This window comes from Salmo salar, chromosome ssa25, assembly GCF_905237065.1.
Source record: "Salmo salar chromosome ssa25, Ssal_v3.1, whole genome shotgun sequence".
In the NCBI taxonomy this organism is placed as follows: Eukaryota; Metazoa; Chordata; class Actinopteri; order Salmoniformes; family Salmonidae; genus Salmo; species Salmo salar.
In genome coordinates, this window is record NC_059466.1 from 32,699,066 (window position 1) to 32,714,893 (window position 15,828).

Here is a 15,828-nt window from a genome sequence, read left to right on the forward strand (position 1 = left end):
ATTATTCACAACCCAACACTCGATGAAATATGTTTAAACTGTTCTGATGTGTTGACCTCACGCTTGTATTGATACTACATGTGTGCATCAGCCGACAGGCAACTCCTCACCAGATGTACAACTTCAATTCATTCATTTCAAATATGTAATGAAATTCACTTAAAAAAAAAACCGTTTTCTAGGACAGGGTTGAAATAAAACGCTTGACTTGAATATGGATTTGGATGGAAATCAAGCTGACTTTTTGAAATCTCTATGCAGTTTGAAGTGGGCCCTCTGCAATGAATAAGAATCAGGGGGAAGACGGAAGAAACATCAAGAGTAATGGTGCTCATAGCAGCTCTTCTGAGACGGAGAGCGAGAACTTTAACCAGGTAGCTCCTGTGTGGATCGATAAATATGAGCTGGGCTCTTAGCAAGCGAGTGGCGCTGGAGTAATTGAGTCTGGTGATGTGTGTGAAAAGTGCCATGGCAGCAGATAAGGGTCATAACTTGTCTGCGATAGGAGGTGAGATTTACAGTGTGTGATCAACAACAGAGATCCCTCCATATAGCCCTCTCCCAGAGGAGTTTTGTCCCTACTGCTGCAGCATCCTCCCTGGGACTCCAGACACGCCTCGTAAATATCTCCCCCACCACCAACTCACCTCGCTAAGCTGACATTGAACTTCAGGGCCACGATCGATAGTTTCTACTGGCTCCAACCATCTTCTGCTTTATAGGGGGGAACGTATGCAATGGATTGGGAGGCCTGTTGTGTATTAATAGGGCCTAGGTGACATTCTAGTCAACTTCATAGTTGAAAGAATGGATGGAAAGCTATCATATTGGTTATCCAAGTGTAGAAATATTATGTTTATTTTTATGGATCACAGTACGTTTATGAAATGAAGGCATTAATCATATAGCTTGTCGTCGGAAAGCCACACACATCTCTCCTAAACCCCGCCCCATGATTGTACAAATATGCTCAGACGGTATGGGAAAACGTCTCCTATGTAATACGTTAGTATGAATGATGTTCCTGCCTTTTATTATGTCTACAGTGTGTGTTATGTAGCCCGCGGCTATCTCGACTGGTAGCGTTTCACGCTTCATTAACTGAAGCATGACACTTTCTGTGACATTTTATGCAAGACATTTTTCAGAGTTTGTTGTTCCAGCTGTCCCCGTTGGGAAGTTTTTTACGATGGACTAAGATGCCCAGCCACCCGGGGAAGTGGAAGTTGTAGGATACACACACACACACACACACACACACACACACACACACACACAGCTAAGCAGTATTCCCCCCCGTAACAAACTGAGGACAGGGCTGTGGCATTGGCAGCCATTGTCCCTGACTCTCACATCAGCCCCACAGAAAGCCTTTCAGGGCTCACCAGTGCAACAACTGCTGTGTTTTACTACAGCGTGAAATGGGCAGTGATGGGCCATGGCTGGCTCTACTTCGCCATGCAGAATGTACTGTATCACTCACTGTTTTGGGAGGATGATAAGGACACAAAGGGAGAGTCGGGAGCACAAACACTATTGTTGATACATTGCTCTAGCCAAGAGCTGTGGTGGAACTCAAGCCTCTACCGATAGTCAATGTGCTCGTTCACATCTGGGAGTGAAAACAGTTCAAGTCACCGTATTTGTTTGTGTAGAAACTTGCATATAAATATGTTAACGCATCATAGAACAATCTCATGTAGGGTTGTTATTCCAAAAGATGTTAGCCTGGATGCCAGTCTTAGGCATTAGCTTCAACTCTATCTCAGACTGACACCCAGGTTAACCAGACAGATGCAACATGACCAGCACAATTAGCCGCCTTCCCTTCCATGTTGTCTTTTAATTGATGAGTCACCTTTGTAATTATACAGTGTGTCTCCTATTTGCTTTGGCAAGACATCTGTCATGGCTCACGCCCCTCTCCTACTAAAATGTCAGTTCTGTGGGTGTGACTGTCGAGAAACGCTGACAGATTGTCAGTTACCTGGGAGAGCTCTCACAGTGAGGAAGTCAAATGCTTATATTATTTTATGACATCCACTCCCTCAGAGAAAGAGATTGTCAGACAGGTAAATCCTTAGGAATGCACTTTTTTTATTGTATGAAAACATATTTTTGTACAAAATTATTGTGAGACGAATGTCGAAAGTGATAAGCTTCATGCACTAACATACAAGGTCGGATCTATGTTGTAATCTTTTGAGCATGGAATGCCATCTGAATTCCACTTGTCTTGACACGCAAGCATTTCAAACGCAAGTATCAATCCATTTTCACTTCACATATAAACTCAGCAAAAAAAGAAACGTCCCTTTTTCAGGACCCTGTCTTTCAAAGATAATTCGAAAAAATCCAAATAACTTCACAGATCTTCATTGTAAAGGGTTTTAACACTGTTTCCCATGCTTGTTCAATGAACTAAAAACAATGAATGAACATGCACCTGTGGAACGGTCATTAAGACACTAACAGCTTACAGACGGTAGGCAATTAAGGTCACAGTTATGACAACTTAAGACACTAAAGAGGCCTTACTACTGACCCTGAAAAATACCAAAAGAAAGATGCCCAGCGTCCCTGCCATGGCCAGCGAAGAGCCCGGATCTCAATCCCATTGAGCACGTCTGGAACCTGTTGGATCGAAGGGTAAGGTCTAGGGTCATTCCCCACAGAAATGTCCAGGAACTTGCAGGTACCTTTGTGGAAGAGTAACATCTCACAGCAAGAACTGGCAAATCTGGTCCAGTCCATGAGGAGATGCACTGCAGTACTTAATGCAGCTGGTGGCCACACCAGATACTGACTTAATTTTGATTAACAAGAAATTGAACACATTATTCAATTTCTGTTAGTCACACGTCTGTGGAACTTGTTCAGTTTGTCTCAGTTGTTGAGTCTTGTTGTGTAAACATTTGTATGACCATATGTTAAGTTTGCTGAAAATAAACGCAGTTGACAGTGAGAGGACGTTTCTTTTTTTTTGCTGAGTTTAGATCCAATTGTGATGAACCATACAGGGACCTGAGCCTTTCTTCAACCAATGGAATGCATTTATTCCCATGCACACATCTTTTAATGGGAAAATTGGCTTGATCCCACGGCTTACGTGTGTATGTTAAGTGATTTGTAGAGGGGATTTTGGGGCTTTGGCATGTGCTGTGTCTGCTGGCTGAGGTTCCTTTAGGCTAGATAGGCTGGTCGTTAGTGCTGCTACTACCCAGGAAGCCTACTATACTTTACTGCAACTGGAAATGTGTTAAATTAAATGTGCTAAATGTCCTTTAAGCCTATCATTTGTGAGGACATATGCAGTTTTGAAAGACACTTCAGTAGGATTATGTAAACATGCATTTTATTATGAATGAGTATGTTATTGAATGTAAAACTATTGCTCTAATGCACTTGATGTTTTCTTGAAAGTTATTTCTGTGTTTTCCCCCCTGTGGTTTCTTTTGAGTCTCCAGGGGTTCATTCTGAACTTGTGCTTGGTTTTAGGAGAGGTTGAAGCCACTGAAGAAAAATGTAACTGTCTCCCGCCTCTATCCCCTTTCTCTCACTCCTCAACACTTGAGTGTCCAGACAGTGTTCCTCCAACCCCAATCAGGAGGTGAGACCAAGCGATCAGAGTTCTGAGAGCAGTGTGTAATTGAGAACTGGCAGGTGAGCTGAGCGCAAGGCCCTGATTGCTCCATGTTCCTCCCAGAAGCCAGGTTTACGCACTCCATAAAAAGCAAATAAACTTTTCACTGGAAATGGAATAACGACAGATGCTGCTAATGAGCTAATTAAAAACTCATAAACACAGATTCAGCTCCCTGACTGAGATGAGTCATTTCTTACATCAACGGTGCATTTTAAGAGATTATTATACGCTCGTCTCTGTGTCAGTGAAACATGGACAAATACTGTACTTTATCCTCTGACTGACTAATATACTGTATCTAATGGTCTTTGAGACTGAAGCGAGACATCCAGAAGTCTCTGGCCGCAAGTTCACCTCACGAACACTCATTAGCTCTCATTTCTCCTCTCACGGAAGGTCTCCATCTCGTTTATCAAAGATGATTCCCCCCTGCTGACCAACATATTGGACTTTCCCATACGAGGAATGCGGTGGTGGAGTCTGACAGTTAGCTGCTGGGTTTGTTGGAGCTGGTGCAGAGGGTCTAAATTGAAAGGAGCTGACTAGCTCTGGCAGGTCTCTGGTCAATGTGGTTTTGGCCCGTCCCAGTGGCTACACAGAAGCAGTGGTTCCTCTGTGGGAGACTCTCCTACGGGCTCTGCCGGTACCACTGGTTCTGTAGCAGCCAACTAGCAGCACCAGGAACACATCAACCTCCAGCCCCTTTATCTTACCTGAGGTTCTGAACTCATGCCCCTTTTCTGCGGTGGCATCTGATGCCTGATTCTCTTGGACATGCATGAACTTTCATGTTTTATTACATTTAGCCTTATTGAGTTTGATTTGGGGAGGGCGAGCGGTTGTATTTACAGCGATTGGAGTCTGACCGTTATTGGTGTATTTTCAATTCCTCATCTGGTATGTTGGGCTTAACAACTTGCACTGCAGTCACAACTAGGCTGCTCTTTGATCCCAGGCCCGCGTCAAACATCCAGTAAATAAATTCCACGTGTTTGAAAAGGGAATCCCAAGAACATTTTAACTGGGTGTGTATCATCTACTAACCATGCTATATGTGTACGACTGGTCGAGGTTCAGAGAGAGGGAGAGCGTTGGTGCCAGTGCCAAACTGTATCAGGTCCAGACATGAGGTGGAAGGGGGGAAGAGGGTGGTTGAAGGGGGGTTATGCTGATGCATTTTTTTAAAGGAATTTGTCAAGGGCAGAAGAGCCAGACAAAATATCCCAGCTATTGAATGGATTTTGGGAGTCACGACAACTTTGTGCTCTTTGTTCTATTCAGAAACAAATCCCCCTTGGGCCTTGGCCTGTTACCTCCTTTTGTAGAAAATTGTTGATGTTCTCTGAAGGTATGTGGGGCATCTTCAACAAAGAGGTATGATCGCTGATTTGCAGTGTGTGCCATGGAAGTGGCTGAGGGAGGTGCTTGGCAGTCGTCGGGAGAATTCAACTATATGCACTTTGTTCCAACACTGTACATTTACCAGTAATATAATGTTTAATGCACATTTCGGATGAGAGCTGCATAATTGGTACTATACCCGCTAGTTATCAAATTTCAGAAAAGAGCTATTCAATTCTACAACCACCTAAAAGGAAGCGAAGCATATTCCACCACAAAGCCCTCACCTACAGAAAGATGAACCTAAAGAAGAATCACCTCAGCCAGCTGGTTCTGGGGCTCTGTTCACAAACAGAGCTCCGGGGCAGCAATGAAATTACACCCAACCAAATTATGAGAAAGTAAAAAAAGATGAACTATTTGACACTGGAAAGAATCATCCAAAAAAACAAAACATATTGGAATGCTCTCTGGCTCTAAACTGAGTACACTTGCAGAATACCTGACCACTGTGATTGACTCAAAATTAAGAAATCCTTGACTATGTACAGACTCTGAGCATAGCCATGCTATTGAGAGAGGTCGCCACAGGCAGACCTGGCGCTTAAGAGAAGACAGGATTGCTCCCACTGTCCACAAAATTAGGTGGAACCTGAGCTGCACTTCCTAACCTCCTGCCAAATGTATAACCACATTAGAGACATATTTGCCAGCAGCAAAATATGTGGCCCGTTGCCATGAGAAAAGGGCAACCAGTGGAACACAAACATTGTAAAATACCACCTAATATTTATCTTCCCCTAATATTTGTACCAAAACTAATTGCACATTGCTAAAAATTGTACATGGCTGATCATAGCTGCTTGCATTGGATGGCGCCGGAGACAAAGGCAGACGTTTTACGTTTCACCAACCGATTGTCTTTTTTTGTTTTGTTTTATTTGCAACTTATTTTTTTTACATCGTTTTTACATAATGTTGCCGCTACCTTTTCGGTCTCTTATGACCGAAAATAACTTCTCGACATCAGGACTGCGATTACTCTCCACGGACTGGCAGAATACTTTTTTTTCCTTTTAACGAGTCTGACGAGGCCAACGCGAACGATATACTGCTTTCTCGGGAACAGGCCCAGATCCCCGTGATTTGCGTGAGGTGGAGAAAAAGGAGGGCGGGCTGCCTTTTGAGACATCGTAGGCGATCCAATAAACACACTTCCTTCCTTTCTGCTAGCAAACGTGCAATCTTTGGACAATAAAATAGATGCCCTACGCGGAAGATTAAACTACCAACGGGACATTCAAAACTGTAATATCTTAAGCTTCACGGAGACGTGGCTGAACCGCGACGCTATCAACGTACAGCTGGCTGGTTATACGCTGCACCGGCAGGCTAGAACAGCAGTGTCTGGGAAGACCAGGGGCGGCGGACTATGTATTTTTGTGTGGTGCACGACTGTTTATGGAAGTTTCAAACTATTGCTCGCCTGAGGTAGAGTAGTCATGATAAACTGTAGACATACCTAGAGAATATTAATCTGTATTTTTCGTAGCTGTTTACATACCACCACAGTCAGAGGCTGACACTAAGACAGCATAGAATTTGCTGTATTCCACCATAAGCAAACAAGAAAATGCTCACCCAGAGGTGGCGCTCCTAGTAGCCGGGGACTTTAATGCAGGGAAACTTAAATTCGTTTTACCAAATTTCTATCAGCATGATAAATGTGTGACTAGAGGGGGGAAAAAAAAAAACTCTGGTCCACCTTTACTCCACACACAGAGATGCATACAAAGCTCTCCCTCGCTCCCCATTTGGCAAATCTGACCATAATTCTATCCTCCTGATTCTTGCTTACAAGCAAAATTAAAGCAAGAAGGACCAGTGACTAGATCAATAACAAAGTGGTCAGATGAAGCAGATGCTAAGCTACTGGACTGTTTTGCTAGCACAGACTGGAATATGTTCCGGGATTCCTCCGATGGTTTTGAGGAGTACACCACATCAGTCATTGGCTTCATCAATAAGTGCATCGATGACTCCGTCCCCACAGTGACCGTACATACATGCCCCAACCAGAAGCCATGGATTACAGGAAACATCCGCACTGAACTAAAGGCTAGAGCTGTCGCTTTCAAGGAGCAGGACTCTAACCCGGAAGCTTATAAGAAATCCCGCTATGCCCTCCGATGGACCATCAAACAGGCAAAGCATCAATACAGGACTAAGATCGAATCGTACAACACCGGCTCTGATGCTCGGCGGATGTGGCAGGGCATGCAAAACATTAGAGACTACAAAGGGAAGTACAGCCGAGAGCTGCCCAGTGACACGAGCCTACCAGATGAGCTAAACTACTTCTATACTCGTTTCGAGGCAAATAACACTAACATGCATGAGAGCACCAGCCGTTTTGGAAGACGGTGATCACGCTCTCCGCAGCCGATGTGATTAAGACCTTTAAACAGGTCAACATTCAAGACAGCCGCAGGGCCAGACGGATTACCAGGATGTGTACTGCGAGCTAGCGCTGACCAACTGGCAAGCGTCTTCACTGACGTTTTCAACCTCTCCCTGTCCGAGTCTGTAATACCAACATGTTTTAAGCAGACCACCATAGTGCCTGTGCCCAAGAACACTAAGGTAACCTGCCTAAATGACTACCGACCCGTAGCACTCACGTCTGTAGCCATGAAGTGCTTCGAAAGTCCGGTCATGGCTCACATCAACACCATTATCCCAGAAACCCTAGACCACTCCAATTTGCATACCACCCCAGCAGATCCACAGATGATGCAATCTCTATTGCACTCCATACTGCACATTCCCACCTGGAAAAAAGGAACACCTACAATTGAAGTTTACAGACTCAGGTTGGAGTCATTAAAACTCGTTTTTCAACTTCTCCACAAATTCCTTGTCAACAAACTATAGTTTTGGCAAGTCGGTTAGGATATCTACTGTGTGCATGACAAGTCATTTTTTCAACAATTTGTTTTATAGACAGATTATTTCACATCCTTCACTGTATCACAATTCCAGTGGGTCAGAAGTTTACATACACTAAGTTGACTGTGCCTTTAAACAGTGTGGAAAATTCCAGAAAATGATGTCATGGCTTTAAAGTTTCTGATAGGCTAATTGACATCATTTGAGTCAATTGGAGGTGTACCTGTGGATGTATTTCAAGGCCTACATTCAAACTCAGTGCTCTTTGCTTGACATCATGGGAAAATCTAAAGAAATCGGCCAAGACACCAGAAAAAAAATTGTTGACCTCCACAAGTCTGGTTCATCCTTGGGAGAAATTTCCAAATGTCTGAAGGTACCACGTTCATCTGTACAAACAATAGTATGCAAGTATAAACACCATGGGACCACACAGCCGTCATACCACTCAGGAAGGAGACACGTTCTGTCTCCTAGAAATGAACGTACTTTGGTGCGAAAAGTGCAAATCAATCCCAGAACAACAGCAAAGGACCTTGTGAAGATGCTGGAGGAAACGGGTACAAAAGTCTCTATCCACAGTGAAATGGACGCTATGTTGACATATCCTGAAAGGCCGCTCAGCAAGGAAGAAGCCACTGCTCCAAAACTGCCATAAAAAAAGCCAGAATACGGTTTGCAGCTGCACATGGGGACAAAGATCGTACTTTTTGGAGAAATGCCATCTGGTCTGATGAAACAAAAATAGAACTGTTTGGCCATAATGACCATCGTTATGTTTGGAGGAAAAAGGGGGAGGCTTGTAAGCCGAAGAACACCCATCCCAAACGTGCAGCATCATGTTGTGGAGATGCTTTGCTGCAGGAGGGACTGGTGCACTTCACAAAATAGATGGAATCATGAGGAAGTATAATAATGTGGATATATTGAAGAAACATCTCAAGACATCAGTCAGGGAGTTAAAGCTTGGTTGCAAATTGGTCATTGTCCATTTGGAAGACCTGACTTGCAAGCAAAGTTGTGGCAAAATGGCTTAAGGACAACAAAGTCAAGGTATTGGAGTGGTCATCGCAAAGTCCTGACCTCAATCCCATTGAAAATTTGTGGGCAGAACTGAAAAAGCGTGCGCGAGCAAGGAGGCCTACAAACCTGACTCCGTTACACCATCTGTGTCAGAAGGAATGGGCCAAAATTCACCCAACGTATTGTGGGAAGCTTGTGGAAGGCTACCCAAAACGTTTGACCCAAGTTAAACAATTTAAAGGCAATGCTTCACTCAATTAGTATTTGGTATGTAAACTTTTGACCCACTGCGAATGTGATGAATGAAATAAATAATTCTCTGCTATTATTCTGACATTTCACGTTCTTACAATAAAGTGGTGATCCTAAATGACCTAAGACAGGACATTTTTAATGTCAGGAATTGTGAAAAACGGAGTTTAAATGTATTTGGCTAAGGTGTATGTAAACTTCCGACTTCAACTGTATGTGAGGATGCTATTCATTGACTACAGCTCAACGTTCAACACCATAGTGCCCTCAAAGCTCATCACTAAGCTAATAACCCTGGGACTAAACACCTCCCTCTGCAACTGGATCCTGGACTTCCTGATGGGCTGCCCCCAGGTGGTAAGCGTAGGTAACAACATATCCGCCACGCTGATCCTCAACACAGGACCCCCTCAGGGGTGCGTGCTCAGTCCCCTCCTGTACTCCCTGTTCACTCATGACTGCACGGCCAGGCATGACTACAACACCATCATTAAGTTTGCCGATGACACAACAGTGGTAGACCTGTTCACCGACAACAACGATACAGCCTATAGGGAGGTGGTCAGAGACCTGGCCGTGTGGTGCCAGGACAACAACCTCTACCTCAACATGATCAAGACAAAGGAGTTGATTGTGGACTATAGGAAAAGGTGGACAGAGCACGCTCCCATTCTCATCGACGGGGCTGCAGTGGAGCAGGTTGAGAGCTTCAAGTTCCTTGGTGTCCACATCACCAACAAACTAACATGGTCCAAACACACCAAGACAGTTGTGAAGAGGGCACAACAAAGCCTGTTCCCCCTCAGGAGACTGAAAATATTTTGCATGGGTCCTCAGATCCTCAAAAGTTTCTACAGCTGCACCATCGAGAGCATCCTGACTGATTGCGTCACTGCCTGGTATGGCAACTGCTTGGCCTACGACCGCAAGGCACTACAGAGGGTTGTGTGAAGGGCCCAGTACATTACTGGGGCCAAGCTTCCTGCCATCCAGGACCTCTATACCAGGCGGTGTCAGAGGCCCTAAAAATTGTCAGCCACCCTAGTCATAGACTGTTCCCTCTGCTACCGGACGAGAAGCGGTACCGGAGAACCAAGTCTAGGTCCAAGAGGCTTCGAAACAGCTTCTACCCCCAACCCTTAAGACTCCTGAACACCTAATCAAATGGCTACCCAGATTATTTGCATTACTACCACTGCTACTCTCTGTTGTTATCTATATATTGTCACTTTAATAACTCTACCTACATGTACATATTTCATCAACTAACTGGTGCCCCCGCACACTGACTCTGTACCGATACCCCCCCTGTTGTTATTTTACTGCTGCTCTTTAATTACCTGTTACTTTTATTTCTTATTCTTATTTATTTTATTTTTTTTATACTGCATTGTTGTTTAGGGGCTCATAAGTAAGCATTTCACTGTAAGGTTTATATTCAGCACATGTGACTACAATTTGATTAATATAACACTTGAAATGTCTAATAGTTTTACTGTTAATTTTCTAATAGTTTGTTGAATTTGTTTCTTCTCACTTTTGTTTGTTTATTTCACTTGCTTTGGCAATGCATATATACTGTTTTTCCCATACCAATAAAGCCCCTTTGAATTTCAATTGAAATGAGTGAGAGACCCTCCCTCACACACAGTTCTTTGATGTGGCTGTCTCTTTCAAGCACTGACACCCTTTCTTCTCCCTTTCACAGTGCCTGGAGCCCTGCAAGGAATCCTGGGACCTGAAGGAAAACCAGTGCCAGGACTTATGCGAGGTACGTATGTCATCTCTGACTCTGAGTTTGAGTGCTTCCTCCAGAGTGGGGAAAGTCTGAGGGAATGAAGAGCGTCAAGCGAAGTGGAGACTTTTTTTTCTCTCTACTGTAATGTAATGGCACTCTGTTAGATTGAATCAAAGCTGTTTAACTTACGCACCACTCAAATGAGTCATCAGGTCCAATGTAAACAGGACAATCCCTGTTAGCTCACTGACCTGCCTGTTAGACATTTTACATTTTAGTCATTTAGCAGATGCCCTTATCCAGAGTGACTTACAGAAGCAACTAGGGTTAAGTGCCTTGCTCAAGGGCACATCGACAGAATTTTCATCAAGTTGGCTCGGGGTTGGCACTTAACCCCGCCACAACAACAGCTTCCCAGGCACCTTGTGTGGCATCCCCCCACACCTCTCTAAAACCTTTGTATGTATGTGTCTTTCAGAGGGGCTGGGTTAAAATTGGAAGTTACATTTCGGTTGGACCTTGTGTGCAATTGACCAATAAAGTGATTTTAATGAAGGCCTGGAAGCTTGGCACACTGTCGCTACAAGTCATCTCACATGGATGTTTTTCCTCTGCCTTTCCTCCTGTCTGCCTACTCCTCTTCCCCCTCTCCTCCCCCTCTACCCTTCAGACTCTCTTTCCCAAGAAGCACTATGAGTGTCTGACTAGCTGTGAGTTCCTGAAGTCTGTGGAGGGGGTGAAGCAGGGGGACTGCCCGGCTCCTGATAAGGCCAGTGGTTTCGCTGCAGCCTGTGTGGAGAGCTGCGAGGAGGATGGAGAGTGCTCCGCTGTCAAGAAGTGCTGCACCAATGGCTGTGGACACACCTGTCAAAACCCCAAGAACCTCTACAAAGGTACAATGACACACATCATGACATGTGCAGTGTAACATCCACTGGGTACAACACCGACGCTAGATACTGTACAGGACTATTAAAATGCACTAGGAGCCTTCTGCTCCTTCCATTTGTCCTTGAATATTGATAAATACTATTCTGTTATTATTAAAGATTGAATCCACAGTAGGGAGAACAGCACCACTGTCTGCCCCACGGCTATTGTTTTTGTTTTGTTAACTAAGCGGTGGTGAGGCGTGTCGTCTAACGTGGTAAAAAAAATTCTTCAATACATATTCTTATGTTCTATCACACGTGCAATGATGTCTGTGTCAACCTGATTGCAGTAACTCGTTGGTTGCAGTAACTTCTTTGTTGTTGTAATATCGCAAACAGACATGGCAGTTTCACCATTAAGGATTCCGGCTTAAACTTGAATTGATGTCGGACAACTCACTCACGACCCATGTGACAAGGAATACAGGCTATCGTGGACTTCAAAGGCAAATCCAGCTGTGTGGTGCCCACGAAGCCTCCCTCCCAGACGAGCTTGATACATTCTATGCTGGCTTCAAGGCAGACAATACCGAGCCATCCAGGAAGACTTTCTGCTCCAGACGACCAGGTGCTTTCGCTCTCCGAGGCTGACGTGAGGAAAACTTTCGAGTGAATACTCACAAAGCCGCTGGCCCAGATGGCATCCATGGCGGCGTCCTCAGTGTGTGCTGACCAGCTGGCGGGCGTCTTCTCTGACATTGTCAAGTTGTGTATGGTTTACACTGCAGCTCTTTGCCCAAACTTGAAAAAGGCCTTTAAGGACTGAAGGACGCAAGGGAGAACTCAATTTTCTTCTGACTTCTTTTATTTCTTTAGTCAGTTAGTTAGTTAATTAGTTCTTTAGTTAGTTAGGTTGATAACCTTTAAAGGCAAAACACAAAAAGAAATATACATTACTTCAAGTAAGGTCATTTCAAATTAAATATATAATCTTAATGTAGTCATTATCTAAATTATACTATATACTAAATTAGACAATTGGTCTCAATTCTCAACACAAATAAACACCGAACTGGCAAGAATTTTACACAACAATGTCCATGTGCCTACCGGTTGAGTCTCCAGAATCCTAAATGAGCTGAATGTGTATGAATGAGAGTCTCCTCTTCCGTGAAGGACTTCCAGTGAAATGCTTTTTCACCAAACATTTCACCACCTGCTATCACAAAGGTGCACCAGTATATATGTTCCCCAGGGAAACACAAGCTAATGATGGGTTCCACAATGCATACACTCTTTCGCCCCCTGCTGGTGTTTTATCTTTGAAATCAGTTGAAAATCTGAACCCCTTGAATATGAATACCTGTCTTTTGACGCAACAGACATCTTCAACCTGTCTCTGTCCCAGGCTGTAGTCCCCACCTGCTTCAAGGAGAACACCATCATCCCAGTGCCCAAGAGAAACAAGGTGACATTCCCAAATGACTATAGACCTGTCACACTCACCCAGGTCATCATGAAGTGCTTCGATAGGCTGGTCATGGCCCACATCAAGGCCAGTATGCCAAGCACACTGTACCCACTCTAATTTGCCTACCTCTCCAACAGATCCACTGAAGAATCCATTTCCATCACTATTCACATGGCCGTAACACATCTGGACAAGAGGAACAGCTATGTGAGAATGCTGTTCATTGACTACAGTACAGCTTTCAATACTATTGTTCCCTCCAAGCTCAGAGCCCTTGGTCTGGACACCACCCTCTGCAACTGGATCCTGGACTTCCTGACGGGCAGACAGGCTGTGATAATTGGCAACAACACCTCCTTCACACTAACTCTCGGGTCTACCACCTCGGGTCCTCTCTAAATACTACAGTCAGTGTACTGACCGGTTGCAACACGGCCTGGTATGGGAAATGCTCTGTCCACAACCGGCCCTCCAGCGGGTGGCGAAGATGGCCCAGTACATCACTGGGACAGTGCTCCCACCCATCCAGGACATCTACATTTACATTTACGTCATTATCCAGAGCTCTTATCCAGAGCGACTTACAAATTGGTGCATTCACCTTATGATATCAAGTGGAACAACCACTTTACAATAGTACATCTATATCATTTTTTTTGGGGGGGGGGTTAGAACGATTACTTTATCCTATCCCAGGTATTCCTTAAAGGGGTGGGGTTTCAGGTGTCTCCGGAAGGTGGTGATTGACTCCGCTGTCCTGGGGTCGTGAGGGAACTTGTTCCACCATTGGGGTGCCAGAGCAGCGAACAGTTTTCACTGGGCTGAGCGGGAACTGTGCTTCCGCAGAGGTAGGGAGGCGAGCAGGCCGGAGGTGGATGAACGCAGTGCCCTTCTTTGGGTGTAGGGACTGATCAGAGCCTGAAGGTACGGAGGTGCTGTTCCCCTCACAGCTCCGTAGGCAAGCACCATGGTCTTGTAGCAGATGCGAGCTTCAACTGGAAGCCAGTGGAGTGTGCAATGGAGCGGGGTGACATGAGAGAACTTGGGAAGCTTGAACACCAGACGGGCTGCGGCGTTCTGGATGAGTTGTAGGGGTTTAATGGCACAGGCAGGGAGCCCCGCCAACAGCGAGTTGCAGTAATCCAGACGGGAGATGACAAGTGCCTGGATTAGGACCTGCGCCGCTTCCTGTGTAAGGCAGGGTCGTACTCTGCGAATGTTGTAGAGCATGAACCTACAGGATCGGGTCACCGCCTTGATGTTAGCGGAGAACGACAGGGTGTTGTCCAGGGTCACGCCAAGGCTCTTAGCACTCTGGGAGGAGGACACAATGGAGTTGTCAACCGTGATGGCGAGATCATGGAACGAGCAGTCCTTCCCCGGGAGGAAGAGCAGCTCCGTCTTGCCGAGGTTCAGCTTGAGGTGGTGATCCGTCATCCACACTGATATGTCTGCCAGACATGCAGAGATGCGATTCGCGACCTGGTTATCAGAAGGGGGAAAGGAGAAGATTAATTGTGTGTCGTCTGTGTAGCAATGATAGGAGAGACCATGTGAGGATATGACAGAGCCAAATGACTTGGTGTATAGCGAGAATAGGAGAGGGCCTAGAACTGAGCCCTGGGGGACACCAGTGGTGAGAGCACGTGGTGCGGAGACGGATTCTCGCCATGCCACCTGGTAGGAGCGACCTGTCAGGTAGGACGCAATCCAAGAGTGAGCCGCGCCGGAGATGCCCAACTCGGAGAGGGTGGAGAGGAGGATCTGATGGTTCACAGTATCAAAGGCAGCAGATAGGTCTAGAAGGATGAGAGCAGAGGAGAGAGAGTTAGCTTTAGCAGTGCGGAGAGCCTCCGTGACACAGAGAAGAGCAGTCTCAGTTGAATGACCAGTCTTGAAACCTGACTGATTTGGATCAAGAAGGTAATTCTGAGAGAGATAGCAAGAGAGCTGGCCAAGGACGGCACGCTCAAGAGTTTTGGAGAGAAAAGAAAGGGATACTGGTCTGTAGTTGACATCGGAGGGAAGACAGAAGGGACGTAGCCAGCGGTCAAGGATGAGTTGATGAGCGAGGTGAGGTAGGGGAGAAGGTCTCCGGAAATGGTCTGGAGAAGAGAGGAGGGGATGGGGTCAAGCGGGCAGGTTGTTGGGCGGCCGGCCGTCACAAGTCGCAAGATTTCATCTGGAGGGAGAGGGGAGAATGAGGTCAAAGCATAGGGTAGGGCAATGTGAGCAGGACCAGCGGTGTCGTTTGACTTAAAACCTCTCTAGGCTAGGCGGGACGAATTCGTCCCACCTACGTAACAGCCACTGCTATCCTGTGGCGCGATTTTCAAAACCTTAAAAATCCTATTACTTCAATTTCTCAAACATATGACTATTTTACAGCCATTTAAAGACAAGACTCTCGTTAATCTAACCACACTGTCCGATTTCAAAAAGGCTTTACAACGAAAGCAAAACATTAGATTATGTCAGCAGAGTACCAAGCCAGAAATAATCAGACACCCATTTTTCAAGCCAGCATATAATGTCA

At 45.3% G+C, this 15,828-nt stretch overlaps 1 protein-coding gene across 1 annotated transcript in view; it reads left to right on the forward strand.

Annotated features, from left to right (window-relative positions):
- Positions 1-15,828, forward strand: part of LOC106586620 (anosmin-1) — a 79,344-nt gene that overhangs the window by 31,702 nt on the left and 31,814 nt on the right. The window contains exons 3-4 of the mRNA XM_014174105.2: positions 10,920-10,982; positions 11,620-11,842. Coding sequence (XP_014029580.1) covers positions 10,920-10,982; positions 11,620-11,842 — 286 coding nt within the window. The remainder of the gene's footprint in view (positions 1-10,919; positions 10,983-11,619; positions 11,843-15,828) is intronic.